At 41.6% G+C, this 21398-nt stretch overlaps 1 protein-coding gene across 1 annotated transcript in view; it reads left to right on the top strand.

Moving 5' to 3' along the window:
• LOC117484454 (synaptic vesicle glycoprotein 2B-like) overlaps positions 1-21398 on the top strand; it is an 89876-nt gene that overhangs the window by 56686 nt on the left and 11792 nt on the right. The window contains 11 exon segments of the mRNA XM_034132926.1: positions 3350-3530; positions 4998-5149; positions 5938-6071; positions 6278-6367; positions 14557-14670; positions 15837-15925; positions 17209-17284; positions 18264-18352; positions 19801-19824; positions 19826-19895; positions 19897-19936. Of these exon segments, the coding sequence (XP_033988817.1) occupies positions 3350-3530; positions 4998-5149; positions 5938-6071; positions 6278-6367; positions 14557-14670; positions 15837-15925; positions 17209-17284; positions 18264-18352; positions 19801-19824; positions 19826-19895; positions 19897-19936 (1059 nt within the window).

The raw sequence follows: 21398 nt of genomic DNA, 5'->3' as shown, positions 1-21398 counted from the left end.
AAAATGTTGAAGTAACCAATGTGATTATCTTTTCATGGGGCCCAAAATCCCTGGCGAGTTCAAAAGTAGATATCAGCCTGTTGGTTACAGCCGTCCCTGCTAGGGCTGGTTTCAAGGGTGTGCATTTCGAAGGTTTTCATGTGTTTCATAAAGTTTATGTTAATGAGTTTTATAATTTCCGACCCAATATGATGAGTCACAGAGTCAGGTGTTCCCTGCTGCATGGCCATCTGCACACTGAGGTGTATTGTTACATGCTCGCCGTCTCTGGCAGCAGTGGGGGGGATATTCTTGGCGGGAGCAGAAGCAAGCTGCTCCTCAAGGACTTGAAATGTTAAGGCAAAAAGAGTGCTGACATCACACAGGCGGTATGGTCTAAGTCTAAGACTTCTGTGTATGTTAGTTAACCCGACTTTTGGAAAGAAAATGAGAGGATGAAAAAATGGCAATTACAGGGTTGCGGTTGAATTAACAAAATATCAGATCGTCTTTCCTGACTACTGTCCCTTAACCTCTATTGCCCCTTTCACACCAACGCGTTTTCAGCGCCGGCTCGGAGCTAGAGCCTGAAAAGTACAGTTTTTTTCTATTCACACCGCAGCGGCGCCGCCTCTTAGCTCCGGAATCCGGTTCACTTCCAGCTCCAAAAAACTGTCGGTCTAGAAGCAAGACTCCGGAGCTAAGAGGCGCCGTCGCTTACGTCTCTCTTACGTCGTGCAGGAAACTAAACCCACCTCCCCTGAACATGGGTCGACTGAAGAGTCTCGTCATGCCTGCCTACAAGCAGTAGCGCTGAGCAAAGTGACTAGAAGGCAACCACACACTTATAAAAAAAAAACACACTTTATAAAGTCAGGCAACACTAACCAGGCTTCGTGTGATTCTGTTTATTTGTACCTTACTTTGACCATCCCTTCGCTGTTATTGATCATTGTGGAGAGCAGGCAGACGTTTTGTTTGTTATTATAGCAGCTATCGGATGGAATCAATACATGGGCTGCACAGGTTGTCATGTCCGACTATCACAAGTAGAATCATAATGAAAAATACGCCGGTAAAATGTGCCTGTAGAAAACGGCTTAGCAAGTAGTCAGTTTAGCTTCGGTTGCTATGCTAACATCACCCATGTTATACCAGAGAAACTTTCATAACAGCGTTGTGATGCCAAACAGCGTCAATTCAGACTGACACACATTCACTTAAGGGGATGGGGGATATGTATCAGCTGCTTGTGTGACAGTCAGACAGTGAATACTTTAGAGCCGTGTGAGCTAACCCGGAGCTAACGGGAGAATAAACTCCCGTGGAAGAGCAGCCAGCACTGCAGCGGTCGGTAAATGCCGCTGAAACACATTAATAAACAATGAACCACAGCACTCTGGAGAAAAGTATAAGGTTGGAGAAGTCGTTATTTAATTTCATCTGGCTTCGTATGATTAAAAACAACACCATCATCGACCCGACGCAGTCCCCCCCCGTTGTTGTTGTGAGCGCCGTTGGGGAGAAAATCAGCGATGTAAACGGTGACGTCATGACGCAGCAGCGGCAGCTGGGCGGTGTGAACAGAGCGGGAGCTGAAAAGGGAAACCGGAGCTGAACCAGAAAAGCTCTAGCTAGGAGCTAGAAAGGGAAAAGTGCTGGTGTGAAAGCCGCATGAGAGAAACTGCATGGGGTTAAGGAAAGATGTGAAGGAGAATGTATCAGGACTTATGAAAAGACAAAAGCAGTGCTAAGAGAATCCGACTGCACTACTTACACTAGGCAACGTAATTATGATGCGTGAGTGGATCTTATTGATGTGCGTCTGCCATGGGAAAATACCAGTTTTCCATAGGGTTGCCTACAAAAAGCACATCTAGATATGTTGCCCAATGCTCTTTGTTTGATTTTTGATGCGCACTGTATGAACGTTCACAAAATTGAAAAGTATATTGAAGTAAAAAATGAAAGTGAAACCAAATGGTTGCTCACACTCACGATCACACTTTTGTTTTATCTATTTATTTCAATTAAATAAAACGTTCTGCAATATAAACATCACTTGCTAGGTGTACACATCGATCCCTATACATATCACAATTCAAACAAGTTGAAAGAGTTTAAGAAACCCCACAAAAATCAGTAAACTGAGTAAAATAAAGTGAAATATAGACTTGATTCATTTGACAGTAATTAGCGTAACGTTGATAGGTTGCCTTTATCTTTAAAATCTTGTTAATGTTCAAAGATATAAACACTTTGGGAAGTTATGGCATTAGATGGAAAATGTTCAATTAGCACAGTAACTCACATGATACGCATTTCTCAGTCACGATCGGTTGTTTTTCCTGAATGTTGTGTCACAGTAAATATTGCGGATGCAAGGTATTCTGGGACAGCATGTTCTCCTTTCTTTTGTAAGGAAGGTCCAGTGTATCCCAAGATAAAGGAAGTTATAAGGGAAGCGTTGAAGCTCCTTTCCTATCGTCTCCAGAATCCTAACAGTTCATTTCACGGCTGACACTAAACAACTTTCCAGTCACTTCACTCTGTTAGGAACCTTCGTAACCAAAATGGACGATTTGACCACAACCCTGGTGTTTATTTTAGTACCTAGAGGGGGTTTACTTTGCAGTAAGATTAGATAAACCTTTATTAATCCCTGTTATAAATGTCAGCAATGTGTCCCTATTCAGTTCAAGCTTCTAAATGAGGCAACACAAAGCTTTCAGTAAAGACTGTCACATGAAATAAATGCATTATTATTATTATTATTAAGCAGGTGGAAAGGTTAATCATGTTTAAACACTAGCAGGACATCATTTGTCTGTTCCCTCTGAAACGTAGCCTAAAAATAATTTGGAAAAAAATATATTTTTCAATCTTCCTGCTATGGTTAATTTGGTTGGATTCAGGCCATTCAGACCCAAAAATAACTTTGATAGGTTTAAGATTAAAAAACTAATTTAAGGCAAACTCAGTACTTTGATAGGTTAGCGAACATCTAAAATAACTAAGTCATGTAATGGGACATTAACATACAATAATAGTTTACAGTATATATAATATGGTTGAGGTTAGGGAGCAACCATGGCCATGCTTTCAAAAACAACACATGGACTGCTGGTTGGAAATGAGAATTGAACAGCTGTCTCCTTATGGCAGCTGTCTGCTAAAATGTAATACATGTTCCATCTGGAAGAATAAAGTTGCCAAACTGGAGACAGAGTTCTGTCTGATTAAAGGGGCAACAGAAGCTAGCTAAGCTAATTACCATCTAACCAACAAAAGTTATCATGCAGCTGACGCTACAGTTTTTTCAGATTTGTCATATCTTTATACAATTCTACTTTTCTTGTTCTCTGTGCAGGTCTGACCGTCTTCCTGAGCATGATGGTGGGAGCATTCCTGTGGGGGGGTCTGGCAGACAAAGTGGGCCGGCGGCGCTGTCTGATCGTGGCGTTAGCTATAAACTGTGTCTTTGCCTTCCTGTCTGCCTTCGTCCAGGGATATGGCTTCTTCCTCTTCTTCAGGGTGCTGTCTGGTGTTGGGTAATACACACACACACACACACACACACACACACACACACACACACACACACACACACACACACACACACACACACACACACACACACACACACACACACACACACTCCTTCTCTTACTGAGGTGAACGTTTTATGTTTCCACTCCAAGCAGGACCAGCGTAGTCTTAAGATGGTCTTAATAATACATACTTAATATGTAAAGTTTATAGAAGCTAATTCTTATTGTTAACTTAACAACCAGGCTGTATTGTGTAAGGTTTTAATTTGAAAATAAACATTTGTAATCATTCTAAATCACAAAATCATTGTGAAAGAATAGTATTTTCAAGCCTGTTGTTGAAACACTGTCCCCTAAAAAACAGAGTTTAGATCTTTAGAGAGGGCTGTGGGCAGGGTTTTAAATCCATCAAGGTATTAACATCCCCCAATGCAACAGAAAATCAATTTTTCCCAAATAAGTTCAATATTTGTAATCCCTAAAAATGTGATAATCAGCATAAAAACATGTGGTTTTTCTCCTCAACTCAAACCTTTCATAAAGAGGTGCAGAGTACATTTGTATCCCCCTTCACACAGTTGAAACCCCACAGATATTGTGAGCAGAAAGCATTCACCTTAAAGGATGTTCTGGTGTTGGAGTTCCTCTTTGCTCAACCAGAGCCCCAGATGTGTAACATTTCCTGTTGCAACGTCTTTCAAAGGCTTTTTAATATAGAAATCATCAATCAAGCTCCACACCATGCATATGCAGAGTGTGGTTAGGGTTTTATTGCAGTTACACAGCAGAGTGTTCTAACTCAGACTCACTGTAGTCCACAGGGACACTCGGGCTGAGAAATGAGGTCAAATCCTGAGCTCAGCAGAGGATGTGATGCAGAACAGCTCGCCTTATCAGAAGATGTCATGTGTCCTGCATGTGTGTGCCACCACACATCTGCACCCACATGTAATCATATTAATGCTTTTCAGTGAGTGTTTCTGGCATGTTATTCAAGCAAATGTCACACTAGAAATCTCTTATTTCCTCCTATAGAAGCAAAGATTAGATGTACATACAGGATGTTACAGGCAGGTACAGGAAGGCAGGCTCTGGGTGACACAATTCAGGTCATGATCCAGCAGCTGAAGGAGACCTGGGGGAGAAGTCTGAGGGCCTCTGGTGGACAGTTAGGGAATGACAATGAAGGGTTCAAGGTGTGGGAGTGTGCCTGAAGACGAAAGAGAGTCAGAATGTGACGACTAAAGCACTTTGCTCTCTGAGTTTCTGTTTGCTACAACATGACTTTTGGCACTTCTCGTAATGTTTGAAATAGGATCTGTTCTGTCATTGCAACATTTGAATAAGTGGAAATACTTTTACAATTAAACATTTGTATGTTGTTTATAGTTCAGTGGTCAGTTAATACATCTTAAAGTATTAGTTGTAATTATTACTCTTTCTCTGTCATTATTCCTGTTCTCTCAGTATTGGTGGCACAGTGCCCATCGTGTACTCGTACTTCTCAGAGTTCCTCCAGATGGATAAGAGAGGCGAGCATCTGTCCTGGTTGTGTATGTTCTGGATGATCGGTGGCATCTACGCTTCCTTCACCGCCTGGGGAATCATCCCCAGATATGGTAAGATCTAAAAGAGCTTAGTTAATTCAGCTCAATATACAGCATATTAATGCTGCTGGATAGGAAAGCAGCTCATTGCAGCTTCATGTATAGAGTTTCCTAATCCTTGGGTTAGACCCCAAAATGAGTCCTTTCATAGACAGAGTGAAGGAGGTGTTCACCGTTGTTTTCTCAATGTAAAATGGACACCATTCAGTATCTCTTGCAAAATGTTCTCAGGAAGCAGACAGGTTGAGAAATAGTTTAGTCAAAGACTAGTGACTTTAAAGTGTCTGAGTTATGCAGTTATTTACTTTACGTTTCAACAACTAAAGGAAAGAAAAAGGAATACAGACAATGGATGATTTCTCTAAACTCAAACAATACATAATTTTTGTATGCTATAACCACTTGAACTTTGCCATGGCTGCTCACTGGGCGGCCTTTTGGGGTTTTTGTGGCCATTTAAACATGGAGTTCTCCTCATGACAAACTGCCAGTTTGGAAAGTCTGGAAAATCTTCTTGTTGGACATGCTGAAGATTATGGTCATCATGTTTTGTTAGAATTCTGATTTTATAAGTTATCAGTGCATTGTTTCCAGTGACCTTACACTGCTCCCCAACTAATGTGTGTGTGTGTGTGTGTGTGTGTGTGCGCGCGTGTGTGTGTGTGTGTGTGTGTGTGTGTGTGTGTGTGTGTGTGTGTGTGTCTATGTGTGTGTGTGTGTGTGTGTGTGTGTGTCTGGGTGTGTGTGTGTGTGTGTGTGTGTGTGTGTGTGTGTGTGTGTGTGTGTGTGTGTGTGTGTAGGCTGGGGGTTCAGTATGGGCACAGAGTTCCAGTTCCACAGCTGGAGGGTGTTTGTCCTGGTTGCAGCTCTTCCTGCTATCTCCTCCCTGGTCGGTCTTACCTTCATGCCTGAGAGCCCCCGCTTCCTGCTGGAGGTGAGACTGCAGTGCACACATCTTCATTCTACTCTAACACAGGACCAGCAACACCCCTATGATGTCAAACAAACAATGTGTTACACATTTATACTTGATTATGCATTGCTTGATATTTGGTTATACCACGGTGGCAATGCATACATGCAGTAACCTCGGTTCAGTGTGTGTTCTCATTGCTGTGTGTGCGTGTTTGTGTTGAGCAGACAGCCAAGCACGATGAGGCTTGGATGATCCTGAAGCAGGTCCATGACACCAACTGGAGGGCCAAGGGACAGCCAGAAAAAGTATTTACTGTGAGTACACATTGAATATGCTTTAACAAGCTGCTAATATATTATTTTGATATGAGCAAATGTTTAGCATTCCAAATCTTTGCAGTTATACTTCCCTATTGATATGTTACCAAGCTGGTATACATCATCTCAAAGGAGGGAACCAGAAGATTAATTTGCGATGTGACCCTGCACTCTTTCTGTTTGTCCTGGCAATAAATCTGAAATAAAACGTGCTTAATTGACAATTACCGAGAATGCACTCTCCTGGCTGAAATCCTACATCACCAACAAACACCAGTAGCCTGTACGACGAAGCCAGTTCAACAGACCCTGGATATGTTTGAGTTATCTGGCTTAACTAACCCTAACAAACGAGATCTCGCTAAGCGGTCCTACGACGCTGGTTATCAACTCGGTAACTCAACCCAGGGTTTCTCTGTCCGGCTGAGAGCGCGTTCACGTGAAAGGGGCGGGGTTAGCAACATTTGACCAATCACAAACAGGGACAAGCGTACTGACAGTGCAGCGTCATACTTCATTAATGAAAAGTAAACTATCATGTTAGACAAATATGAAGAAGTTAAACTTTAAACATCCATGACTTAAACAGATAAACCAGGATAAAAGCAACATAGTTGTACCTGCAAGGTGAATACAGAACAGCTGAATTAAGTGTTTGAATTCATACAATAGTTTTATGATATCACTGCCCCGTCTAAGAAACGAGTGGATCTGACTTTAATTAAATTTGACTCGAGTGTTTCGTCAACTTAATGTGTTGTTTTGAATAATACTTCTGCATACAGTATGTGACAATGTAAATGTTGCACGGCCAGATACGGCTCGATTAGCTGACACAGATAAGGAAATATATGATATATATTATGATGTGATATGATGTGAGAGGATGTGATATGAATGATAATGGGAGACGTCAGCGTCTGCACTCACAGTGCCGCGGACTGTACGTAATGTTACTTTGATCCGGTTACTTATGTTGGGGCAGATATTTAAGTAAGCTTTCTTAACGCTAATGTTATATTAGTCAGATTGCTCTGAAGATGGGAGGTGATATTCTATTAATTTTCACGTTCACACAGTCTGTGATTTTTGCCGGCCGTCTTTCCTGCAACGGCAGTTTTTCTGTATTTCCTTTATCCTGTAATATGACTTGATAGCTTTAAACTCTGCAAACAGAGCTCTGATTGGTCAGCAGGCGGTGCTTTTACTGAGCTCCGGAGCAGGTTAGGTGTTCAGCATCAGTTACCATGGAGATCTATCCCGGTAAGAAGTGAACCAGCGTCGTAGGACTGAAAACTCAGAGTTAACCCTGAAGTTACCTCGATAATCGCAAATCCTGCTTCGTAGTACAGGCCACAGTTCATCCATATCAATATCTGCACTTCCTCCACCACCGCTCTGTCCCAAGGCGTCCCCCAGGGTTTGGTGCTTGGTCCCCTCCTTTTCCTCCTCTACATGCTCCCCCTTGGTAAAAATAATCCGTCGACACAGCCTTCAGTTCCACTGCTATGCTGATGACATCCAACTTCACATCTCCAAAAAGACATCACCACCACAACCCAACTCCAGACCAGTGGCGAGCCGTGAGCTTTATACCTAGGCCCTCTGACCCCCACCAATTCCCTCAAAAAAAAAGAGTTATTACGTCACAGCGTATACTTCAGCGGAATATCAAAACAACGGCCCAGGGTGCAAAACGCATCAATGACAGCGACCCTCTACCACACAAAACAACACCTGTAAACCCAATTTGTGTTCTTTGACATTGAAAATGATATTGCATTGTGTTTGTTACTTTCGTTGCAGTTGTATGTCTTAAGTGTAATTTGGCATGCTTTTATTTTGAAGGCGAGTTCACGCTGTTGACAGGAAGTTGTTGTTGCTATGGAAACAAGAAAAGTTTCACAGCGGGCGGAACTTGTCATAAAGTCCGCGATAATAAAACCCACCCATTTAGAGGGAAGATATGATTGGTCAATTGTACTGTCATTTGACATTACTCTCTCGTTCAGTTACTATAGCGGGCCCTCTGTGAATCGCAGAGAGGGCCAGACGAGCTTCTTTCATGTAACCCTTCACATTCAACAGAGACTGAACAGGCAGATTCGAAGGATTTATTTCTTTGGAAATGTTATTTTAAATACAATTAAATCAAGTTTTTTTTCGGTAAAACTAATGAAAAATATAACAAAAATAATATTAAAAAAATATATATTTAAAAAAAATATATATTTTTTAAATGTTTTTAAATATTATTTTTTAGAATATCTTAGGCCCTCACAGAGGGCCTAGAGGGCCCTGACGGCTCGCCACTGCTCCAGACTCACCAACCGTCTCATCAAATCAAATCCTGGATGCAAACAAACTACCTTCAACTGAACAGCGACAAATCAGACATCATCATCTTTGGCCCCACATCCCAGAACTTCAACCTCACTCTCGACAACTGCACTCTAACCCCTCCCTTCACATCTGCAACCTCGTAGTAACACTGCATGATTATTTTTCAAACTGGATGGCATTACTTTACATTACAGTTAGCTGACGCGTTTATCCAAAGCATTAGCTTAAAGCGTTATTTAGTCTCCCTCCGAATAAGCTAGCAAGGCAAGGCAAGGCAAGGCAAGTTTATTTATATAGCACCTTTCAACACAAGGCAATTCAAAGTGCTTTAAAAAAAATGAAGACCTGAGAGTTCTGGATGGTTCATAATTTAGCAGTAGGTCAGAAATGTATTTTAGGCCTAAACCATTCAAAGCTTTATAAACCAGCAGCAGTATTTTGAAATATATTCTTTGACACACAGGAAGCCAGTGTAAAGACTTCAGAACAGGAGTGATGTGATCCACTTTCTTAGTGTTAGTGAGGACTCGAGCAGCAGCGTTCTGAATCAGGTGAAGCTTTCTAATAGATTTTTTAGTGAGACCTGTGAAGACACCATTGCAGTAGTCGAGTCTACTGAAGATAAAAGCATGGACAAGTTTTTCCAAATCCTGCTGTGACATTAGTATTTTAATCCTAGATATGTTCTTTAGGTGATAGTAGGCAGATTTAGTAACTGTTTTAATGTGACTGTTGAAACTCAGGTCAGAGTCCATGACTACACCTAGATTTCTGGCTTTATCTGTTGTTTTGAACATTGCAGACTGAAGCTCAGCGCTAACTTTTATACGTTCTGCCTTGGCTCCAAAAACCATTACCTCAGTTTTATCTTTGTTTAATTGGAGAAAGTTCTGACACATCCAGTCATTGATTTGTTCAATGCACTTACTCAGTGTTTGAATTGGAGCATAGTCTCCTGGTGAAATTGTTACGTAAATGTGTGTGTCATCCGCATAGCTATGGTAACTTATTTTGTTGTTCTTCATTATCTGATCCAGTGGTAGCATGTAGACGTTAAAGAGAAGAGGCCCCAAGATGGAGCCTTGAGGTACCCCACATGTCATATTTGTCAACTCAGATGTGTATTTACCTATAGAAACAAAGTTGTTTCTGTCCTTTAAGTAGGATTCAAACCAATTTAGAACTGTATCCGAAAGTCCCACCCAGTTTTCCAGTCGGTCTAGTAATATGTTGTGGTCAACAGTGTCAAACGCAGCACTGAGATCTAATAATACTAACACTGAAGTTCTGCCACTGTCTGTGTTTAAGTGGATGTCATTGAAGATCTTTACAAGAGCAGTCTCAATGCTGTGGTAAGTGGATGTCATTGAAGATCTTTACAAGAGCAGTCTCAGTGCTGTGGTTTGGACGAAAGCCTGACTGGAACACATCGAAACAGTTATTTAAATGCAAGAAGTTACTCAACTGTTGAAAAACAACTTTTTCCATGATTTTACCTAGAAATGGCAGGTTTGATATTGGCCTGTAATTGTTCATTACTGAAGCATCTAGATTATTCTTTTTTAAGAGCGGTTTAATGACTGCAGTTTTCAGGGCCTGTGGAAAAATACCTGAGTAAAGAGACTTGTTTACTATATGAAGTAGATCTGAGGCCATGCAAGGAAAAACATCTTTGAAAAATCCTGTTGGAATAATATCAAGGCAGCAGGAGGAGGATTTCAGAAGTTGAATAATGTCCTCTAGGTTTTTATCATTAATCTGATGGAATTGTGTCATGATGTCTGAATTGATATTAGGTGGACACAGGGACAAAACATTTGCTGTACCTGATACAGAGGCACTGACTGCTTGTCTGATTTTATGAATTTTGTCAGTGAAGAAGGAGGCAAAATCATTGCAGGCCCTGGTGGATAGAAGTTCAGAGGCTACTGACACTGGGGGGTTAGTTAGTCTGTCGACGGTAGCAAACAAGGCACGTGCGTTGTTTTTGTTTTTGGCAATGATGTCAGAGAAGAAAGACTGTCGTGCATTTTTCAATTCGAAATTATAAAGGCCAAGTCTCTCTTTATAGATTTCAAAGTGAACCTGGAGATTTGTTTTTCGCCACCTACGTTCAGCTTTTCGACACTCTCTTTTTTCTGTTTTCACGGTCATGGCCTTTCTCCATGGAGATATTTTTTTGCCAGACACTTCCTTTACCTTAGTTGGAGCAATGGCATCTATACATTTTTTTATTTTTGAATTAAAATGATCTACTAGCTCATTTACTGAGATGTTAGCAGGGGCAAGTGTGGAAGAAAGATTCTGAGTAAACATTTCCCTAGTATTTTCAGTTAAATATCGCTTTGTGGTTACCTCTTTTTTAACATTTTTGTGAACAGAAATAGAGCTCTTAAAGAAAACACAGGAATGGTCAGAGAGTGCAACATCAGTCACCACAACCTCAGAGATATTCAGACCCTTTGAGATAATTAAGTCCAGAGTGTGCCCCTTATTGTGCGTGGGCTCCGTCACATGCTGAGTCAGTCCATAGTTATCAAGAACACAAAACAGTTCTTTAGCCCCTCTGTCCTGGGGGTTGTCAACATGGATGTTAAAATCACCAACAATGACTAGACAGTCAAAGTCAATACACACTATAGACAGCAACTCAGTAAAATCATCAAAAAAGCTTGCACAGTATTTGGGTGGTCTATAGATATTTAGGAACAGAGCTTGAGAGGAGCATTTCAGCTGAAGGGCCACATATTCAAAAGAAGCAAAGTTCCCATAAGATGTCTTCCTGCATTGAAGGGAATCATTGAACAGAGCAACAGCAACTCCACCTCCTTTCTTATGCATTCTTTCCTGACTCATAAAACTAAAGTTGGGAGGGGTTGATTCGATAAGAACAGCTGCACTGTTATTTTGTTCAATCCAAGTTTCTGTTAAGAACATAAAATCCAGATTGTGCTCAGTGATAAAATCATTGATTAAAAATGTTTTCCTGCCAAAGACCTGACATTTAATAAAGCTAGTTTAAGTTCGTTAAACACACTATCAGTCAGGTTTTTTGTAACAAGCTGTGGCTGACATGGAATCACTGCTAAATTTGATAAACTCACAAAAACATTTGAGCGCTTCCTGTATCTAAGATGATTCACTGCTCTTAATCTATTACCTATCAACACAGATATCGGCAAAGCTACTGGCAGGAAGGGCCCCGGCATGTCCTTGGAAAAGTTGAGAGTGCCATACGCCCTTGAGCCTGGACCCAGCAAATATCAGTTTGCAGCGTTTTGTACACACACATCCCTATCAGGCTTTGAAGGGGAGGGAGGACCCACCACCCTGCTCCTCTCATCATAGGAGGGCAGGGTGAGGGCTACACTGTAGGAAGGGGGGATTTGGAAATCTGCTTCCATCTTCCTTGTATTGTTTTGGTTTGGATGATTGTGGTAGGCATGGTGATGAAGACGGGGGAGATGGTGCGCGTCTTGTCTTCGGTGATTTTGGTGGGCGTCGTTGAGGGGCGGGGGGATGAATGAAGAGTATCCTCAAAGGCGTTGACAGGGGGGGTGACGGGCAGTGGAGACTCCTCCATTTGTGTCATAGGTCTCCCATAATCAGAACATTCCTCAGGCGGGTGCAGTGATACTTCTTCAGGGTTTTCTGCGCAATGTGTTGTGTCTTTCTCCTGTTTTGATTCCTCTTGCCGCTTGTCCTTGGCAGAGGGAACAGATTGATGACGCAGGCAGTTGAACATGTTAGAGATAAACAATTTCACTCCTGACTTGTTCAGGCAAATTCCATCTGCCTTAAAAAGATGTCTGCGATCCCAGAAAAAGTTAAAATTGTCAATAAAATGGACAGAATGGCCAGTACAGGCAGCTGAAAGCCACGTGTGCAGTGCAAACAGTCTGCTGAATCTCTCCACTCCTCTTCTGACTGGCGGTAGAGGGCCACTGATGAACACCTCCGCATTTAGAGAGCTGACAGTTTCCAACAGACATTTAAAGTCTTCTTTCAGCGCTTCTGACTGTTGTTTCACAACATCATTTGTTCCAATATGTAGTACCACATTCTTCACAGTCGGATGTTCAGCCCCAATATGCAGGATCTTCTCAGCCAAGTCGGAGACCATATCCTTGGGAAAACAGAGTACTTTGGTGTTGTTCTTACTACACAGACCTTTTACATCTCTTACAGCAGAGTCACCCACAATCAGAGTTTCAGGCCCAGTCGTTAGCTTTCCCTCTAGCCTTTTACTTTTGGAGTAGCTATTGGTCCTTACCCTGCTGTGTGAAGAGGACAGGTTATCCAGGTCATCAGAAAGAGATCTCCGGTTCTCGGTCAGCGGAGAGTATCTGTTCTGGATTGGCACACTTGGTGGTTTAGGAGGATTGTTTGTAGTTCTCCCTTTAGCAGCTGTCCACGGCTGTTTCCTAGTATGAATAGGGGTTGAAGAGGCACTCTTCCCGGGTGATAACAATGCAGGCCAGCCGGTCGCATCACAGATTTCAGAGCGCTGGGCTCTGCCTGTTATTCGTCCTCCCAAATCCCATGGAAATGATTTACTCTTAGGCCTTGCACCCAGAGAGTTCCAGGGAGGACTACCACTTGTAGATTTATTACCCAGTACACAGCCCTCCTGTTCCTTGGAAACCTTGTAGCTGCTAACTAGCTGTGAGTTAGCATACCCTTTTCCATTATTTTGCAACACTGGTAAAGTGGTGTTATTCCCACAACATAGTCCATTCACTTTCACGTTAACTTCCAACCGTTGCATTTTCATTTCTAACACAGCCATCTTCTGTAGAAGTTTGTGGAAGTCATCTGTAGAGAACGGAGGCATTTTGCTACCAACTAGCTTAAGCTAAATAGCATGCAGTAGCCTACCAGGATTTAGCTGTTGCTAGGCCACGCTACTGTAGGACTGAGGTCGTCGTAAAAATGTTGAAATATGGCTGAAACCCTCCGTCTATTTACGAAGAATAACTGTCCCAGTGATAAGTTAATGTCCAGGAGCCGCTGCTCGAAGTTTTCAGAGAATAAGAATAGGAAAATCAGCATAAAAAGTAAGCAGAGGCAAGAGCAAGCGGAAAAGTGTCTGCACTGTAAGAAAGACAGGCGGTGATCAAAAATAGCAGGACATTTTGCAGCATTATATTCCTCATGTTTTCTAGTTTCATATCATCCCAGGTCAAAAATGTATTCTTGCTTTAGAATGAGCCCACTAAAGGCTCTAAAAGAGAGGTGGTTGTATGCAAACATGCATATAAACAGGTACAGATAATAGTGTTACACTGCTGCTACCCACAGACACAGTATAGGCACTGTATCTGGTCATATCCAGTCATTATCCACATAATTTTTTCAAATTGAGGTTAATTGAGAGGTGGTCAATCCAATAGTGTCCAATAGTGTGCACCCGTAAAAGGGCATTAAGTAGGATTCAAGCTGACAGTAAGCTAATGATTGCAAGTAGCTTGTTCTACAATTAGGCCTATCAACATTTCTGACATTTCTATGAGTCTATAACAATATGAGTGTGCTGGTACATGGTTTCTTCCAAAATGTTGAGGTTGATAAAGGGTAAACAAGTCAAACATTCCACATCCTAAAGATGTTTGTAGTCCCGTGGTTAATGAAGGGAGCTTGAGTTGTGTTGAATTGAAGCCCAAAAAGGCAGCGGGTCCACCAGACCCACGAACACTGGCTGAGTAACAAAAATATGAACACCACAAGGGTTAAAGAGTGAATCATTCCACAAAACCTCATGTGTATGAATTTCTGTTATATTTAGGAGAAGCCTCTTAGACAAATATGTTCTTTTTAACTCTCCTTCCTTTATATATTTTCAGGTGACTCATATCAAGGCACCTAAGACAGCAGAGGATGAGTTTATTGAGATTCAGAGCGCTACAGGAACAGCTTTACAGCGATGGGCTGTACGCTCACTCACACTCTGTAAACTGGTAAGTACTGCACACACAATAGTGTAGAGATAAGATCTGAAACATGTTGGCACAGCGTTAGGTTAAGTATGTGCAGAGTACATACAGTCCTCCACTAGCTGTAGCTTGACAGCTGTGATCGTTGACTATTGACTCCTGTTATTTTTTCACATAGTATTCAATAAAGGTTAGCACATTAGCTAAGCATGTACACTCTCTAGACTGTTGACCACAGTAGATAAGCTATGATAGCCTCCTTCCTATTAGACCCCATTTACACGGGAGCGCAAACGGACCAAATTCGTTTTAAAAAAAGTCTTCCGTTCACACGCATTCGGCTCATTTAACGTGTCCGTTCACACGAGACCACTGGAAATGCTGTAGTACATATGCCGGGCCTGTAAGTGGCGCTGGACTTCTGCCACAAAATACACCAAAAGGAGCGAAGAAGACCCCCGAGCATGGTTGCCATGGTTGCCCTTCTGTTTATGACCCGCAGTGGATTTAGCTACATGTAGTTCATGTAATTCTCCATGTGCACTTGTTGCTGATGGTTGTGGTAGAGGAGCTGTAGATTTTGCACTAACATCTGTAGCATGGTCGAGCTGTAGATGTTGTACTAACATCTGTAGCATGGTCAATAGCAGTAGCACTATCAGTAGCTACTGACCATGCTACAGCTGTGAGCAGCAGAGGTGGGGAGAGGCGGGGCTATGGCTTCATTGTTATCAGGAAATGATCGTATAGGGCGTACACACTGAGCCATTTGGCCCCCCAGAGCGTTCCGTTTGAAGATCTATCCACCTTGGGACCCGTTATCGTTTGCGTTTCCGTTTCCGCGGTTCCGTTACGGCCTCGTGTGAACGAACGGGCTATACGCGAGAGAAAAGTAGCAGATACAACCCGTTTTGTTCTCGTGTAAACACCGCCTTAGAATTTGTCTAAAATGCTATTGGTACATTTTATATTTTAATTAAGTATTGTAAGTCTGCAACTTCTAACGGTCAAAATGCAACACAACTTCAAATAGCTTTAGGCCATTGTTATCCTGAAACCAATACAAATGGATTTCCCCCTACTATCTCTAAAACAGAAACGCTCTCTGATATTATATTGTGATGATCATTTCGCAGTGTGCTTACTGTGATGTAGCGTTGTTCACGGCTGTGTGTGGATGTTTGTCCCAGGTGTTGAAGAACGTAGCATCACTCCTGTCTGCAGAGCTGAGGTTTGCTACTCTCTTGATGGCCATCATCTGGTTCTGTATGGCTTTCAGGTGAGTTAACCATGTCATGCATTACATCATCATCCAGTTTATAAGAAACAGATTTAACAGATTTAAAACGAGTCACACTTACATGGTAGAATAACTCGAAGAGTAAGGCTATGAAAAGTTATAATTACATCTTTAAATAATCATTAATATAATAACTCAAAAACATTTATTAAGCAGAGGATTATCAGTCTTATAACTAGAGAATGCAATTCCTGAAGAAATTGCTAGTGGGAATGCTTTATGCTGAAAATCTGATGCTAAACTGCTATGCTGAAATGTAATGTGTAAGAAGAAAGTGAAGAATTTAGATTGAAATTATACATGAACACTGGGGGCTTGAATGTGTGATGAGAGAAGTAAAGAAAGTAAAAAGGCTTGGAAAAGCAGCAGAATATTTGAAATGCAAACTTTTGAACTAACTTGATGGCGAATGATCTGTCGCCATGCCAACGACATTTGATGACATCCCATAATACGCTTAGATGCGTTGATGGCTGCATCATTACCAAACCTGTGAAGTTTTAGGCCATTTGGAGCATTTTCACTGAAGTTATGAGAAAACCGTGTTTCATGGCGGGCATTGTGTTGCCATGGCAACGGCATGTCCCGTAGATGTCTTCATGGCTGGACTGTTAGCACACATGTGAAGTTTGAGCACTTTTTGAACATTTTCATAGGAGTTATAGCGACATCATGTTTTATGGCGAGGGAAACGGCATATGGTGAGATCTCAGATTTGGCGTAGAGCTGTTGAGGCATGGACCGGTGATATACAAGTGAAGATTGGGGGACGATTGGACTTACAGCGACATCGTGTTTCATGGGGAGTGGTCTGTCGCCATGGCAACGGCATTTGAGGAAATCTCAAAACTGTCCCGTAGATGTCTTCACGGCTGGACTGTTAGCACACATGTGAAGTTTGAGCAGCCATCAACGCATCTAAGCGTATTATGGGATGTCATCAAATGCCGTTGGCATGGCGACAGATCATTCGCCATCAAGTTAGTTCAAAAGTTTGCATTTCAAATATTCTGCTGCTTTTCCAAGCCTTTTTACTTTCTTTACTTCTCTCATCAAACATTCAAGCCCCCAGTGTTCATGTATCATTTCAATCTAAATTCTTCACTTTCTTACACATTACATTTCAGCATAGCAGTTTAGCGTCAGCTTTTCAGCATAAAGCATTCCCACTAGCAATTTCTTCAGGAATTGCATTCTCTAGTTCTGGTTGTTGTTTGCTCCTGTTATTGATTCAGTGTTTTGCATTCTGCATTTTGTCACAGTTACTATGGCCTGTCTGTTTGGTTCCCTGACATGATCAAACACCTTCAGTATGAGGAGTACGAGTCCAAGGTCAAGGTAAGGTCAACAACAGCTCCTGGAACTCATGACAACACAGATCAGTTTGTCCTGCTTTTGTGACGGCAAGATATAAATCTACACTAATAAATATGAAGGTAGATATGGTGCAAAATGCGAGAGCGTGTAAAACCTGATGTGAGCACTTGCAGAAAAGAAATCTGAGCTTGTGTGCATACATTTACACTTGTATAAAATATCCACGTATCTGTGAACCAAATTTGAAGTCACAGAAAGAAAAAAAAGTTGTGTAGCTTCTAGGAAAAAAATCAACTTAGTGATGAAATGTTCACTTGCAGAGAAATATATATTTTTAAAATATATTTTCCATTACAACTGCAACTTGGTTATTACAACCTCTCAAATCAGTCATTACAACTTCACGAATCTGCTCTGTGGCAGTATAAATCGACGAATCTGCGGCCTTGACTTTTGCTACACTTCTTGCGATGAATGTGTCGCTAAAGTAATTTTCACCTGTAGATGTGGGGGGGGGGGGGGGGGGTTGGAGCGAAGGGGCGGAGCTATCAGAATGACGAGGCGCAAGCTCGGCTCAGGTTAATCTTGCCCCCCTCCAACGTAAGCGTGACGTATGCGGTTCTTGCTTCTAGACCGATAATTTTTTCGAGCTTGGTAAGATCCGGTTTTCGGGGGAAAGAGCCGGCTCCGCTGCGGTGTGAACAGGAAAAAACGTTGCTTATCAGGCTCAAGCTCCGAACCGGCCCTGGAACCGCGTTGGTGTGAAAGGGGCATGTTTGCGGGGCCCCGCAGTCATCCGGTTCGACCTGACTATGGCTGTGACTGACCCGAGCTTGGTGAAAATTACTTTAGCGACACATTCATCTGCAAGTGCTCACATCAGGTTTTACAAGCTCTCGCATTTTGCACCATATCTACCTTCATAAATAAATATCATCATGGTTTGAAAGGGCATTGCTTGGTTTAAATAAATGTATTTATGTTTTTTGTCCTCCTTTAGGTGTTCCATAGAGAACGAGTGGAGAACTTCCATTTCAACTTTTCTTTAGAAAACCAGATCCATAAAGAAGGGGAATACATCAATGACTCGTATGTACCGCTGCATCATCTTCATAACACAAAGCTATGCAGTGATATTGTCCGCACACAGCAGGTAGAGTCTTGAGGTTGAGTTTGAACACATGTGTGCTAAGACATGCTCAGCTTTAATACGTATGCACAACTGAGTAATGAGTCTTTGGAAGTAGTCAGGAGTGTGAAGATGATACAGACTAAGGGCACTGAGATATCATAATGAAGAGCAGGCCAGGAATCGTACAAATGAGTATTGAAAACGTTAGAATTCAGAATGTCGTCGGCTCTTCTGATAGGCCTTTGTAGAGACCAACTACAATGAGCCGGTAATTATTGGTGGCCGATGGATCAGATCACCCTCAGACCATAATAGCATTATCCAAAGGCAGCTACTTTCAATTTACTGTCCAGAAAGGTTCATCAACACCTCATCCCCGTGAACATAACAAGATTATGAAGAGGTCTACAATATCAATCATTTCATTCTCAGTTATGTTGTTAGCAGAAAACTGTTTAGCATGCTGTGTTTTGATGTATGTGATGCCCTGGAACTCATAAAACATTGGCAATAAGAGCACAGATAATCTCTTACTGTATATGCTAATGTTCAGAACAGAAATGACAGAAGGGCACCGTAAATATCCTGACAGGTTTATGAAGGCTTCGCACATTAAAAGGTATACACTGTGTATACATGCATATGCCAGGTACACTATCAAGTCAGTAAATATATAGCCCCTGATTTTGTCATATTGAGTGTCTGCTGTTCTGTTTTCCTTTGAAAAAGGGTTAGAGAGAACCCATCAACGCTACTCAGGCTTAGAGTTAATTCAGTTTGACCTTTTTGTAATCTTTAATTCCACAACAAATAGATACCTTTCGTACTTTTCTATTTTGCCACTATAATATTCTTTGAATTGATGTGCACCTATTTGTATCTCTTCATTCCTTTCAATCTGAGTCTAGCTTTTAAACAAACTTTGCACCACCTCTAAAGTATCATCCAAGTTTCCCACAGTTTAATTTTAAAACCATGAGCTGGACTTGGTGTTGCTGTGTGGTTTTGTAACAAAATGAGCGAGAGAACCCTAAGGGTTAGGGTTACACTTCACCTCTGCACGAGGACATGTTCAGTGCAGATATACAGTATGGTGTACTACTGTATATTATATAACTTCTATGCATTTTGCAGAATTGAAAAATACAGAATGGGCTTTAACTTATTATACGGCATTGATGGTATAATAAACAAGGCTGCCAATGGAGTACACTATATCATGTTTCCATGGAGATGATCATTCCACCCTTTGAACTCCATGGCAGTAATATCAGAGACGGCCATGTTGAATTAACCAGTCAAACCCATTCTTACCTTTCTAATTCTGAGCTGCCACAGCAATAGAAGTGAGTCCATGTTTTTTTTGTCTGTTGGCTTGTGTGTGTGTCCCACCCCACCCCCATAGGTTCATCAAAATAGAGATGAAGTCGTGAGTTTGAGGGCTCACTGTTGAAGGCTGTCGCTTTGAAGAACATCAGGTCCACAGACACTGTGTTTGATGAACTGCACCATCTCCCGCTCCACCCTCTTCTCTGACACAGGTAGGTTCAGCTGGACAGGAGGGGGGCCATTACAGAAAACAAGAGTGATGCAGGAGTTATGGTTCATCTAAATCTTTACTCGCTGCTGCATTCCATCATTTTCAGGCACCTCTCAAAACCAGATACTTTAAACAAGTATTTGCAGTGCTCACACTCAATATTAAAAATCACACAATGGTTCACTATTTGACATCTTAAATTGTCATCACTGCATTACAAAATCTAAATACTTGTTATCCCAAACGTATACAGATGAAAGGCTGCCTAAACACTAATGTAGGTCTAGTCCATAATACATGTATTAAAGGGGACTATCATGGAAAATGCACTTTGTACGTCTTTTATACATGAATATGTGTCCCCGGTGTGTCAGGGAACTCACCAAGTGTCAGAAAACACAACCCTCTCTCTTTTCCTCCATACCCAAATCTCTAAAAACGGGGCTGCAACGGAGCTGATACAGACTGATACAGATTTGAAAATTATCTGACGTCAGGAACGAGGAGCTCCGCCTACAGATGTAGCACCTAATTTCGGACAGTTTGAAACGCGAGGGCCGTGGCCGGCACGGGCTCTGCCCTCGCTCAAAGGACAACCTCCAGCGTGACTTGAGACCGCCCCCTTGATAAATAAATGTAATTATAATGAAGCCAGCTGCAATGGATCATTGATCCACCAGGGGGTGCAGTGGGGTTCCACACTGGAGCTCATGTGAAATAAAGTCTGATTACAGTACGGTAGATTTATGTCTGGGTACGACTGTATAGTGGATCTTTGTTAAGATCCATATGTCACGGATAGGATCATACTCTGTGCTAAATAAGAGACATGTAATAATTTACAAAACATCACCATGTTTTTATTTAACAAAATAATGTTGTTTAGTCCACAACTACTGTACAAAAAACATCAGGAAGCCCGCCGGCTCCAAAAACGAACGAGAGGAAATGCAGCCCGGCTCTAGATTTTTAATCCTAATTTAATCATCATCTTCAACCACGATCATTTATGTTTATGTTCGCCGAATTGACATGAAAGCACTGACAAATATGAATATACTGTATTCAACTTCATTAAAACGTTATTAACATGCCTAAACTCAGTAATTCACTAAAAATATTTATATTTTAATGGAGCCTCGTCAGGCTGATCAAGATCCCGACGCGTAGCAGAGGGATCTTGATCAGCCTGACGGGTGTTAATTTTCCCCATAATGACCAGCGCTGCAGCATTATCCCGCTTATTACATGGCCACATTCTCAACAAAGTAACGACATGACAAACTTTGCAGACATGTTTTATATAGGTATGGCCCTACAATATATTATTCAAATATAGCATGATAGGTCCACTTTAAGAACGGTAGTTTAAGAAATGAAGCTGGTACAGTTTGAGAGTTTTGGCCATGGTTTCATTAATTCAAGTCTTTTTGTGGTTGATAAAGGTCTCGCACAATTATTTA

This window comes from Trematomus bernacchii, unplaced genomic scaffold (assembly GCF_902827165.1).
Source record: "Trematomus bernacchii unplaced genomic scaffold, fTreBer1.1, whole genome shotgun sequence".
NCBI classification, from domain to species: domain Eukaryota; kingdom Metazoa; phylum Chordata; class Actinopteri; order Perciformes; family Nototheniidae; genus Trematomus; species Trematomus bernacchii.
The sequence above is the reverse complement of the archived record's forward strand: the minus strand, read 5'-3'. Positions and strand labels throughout refer to the sequence as shown.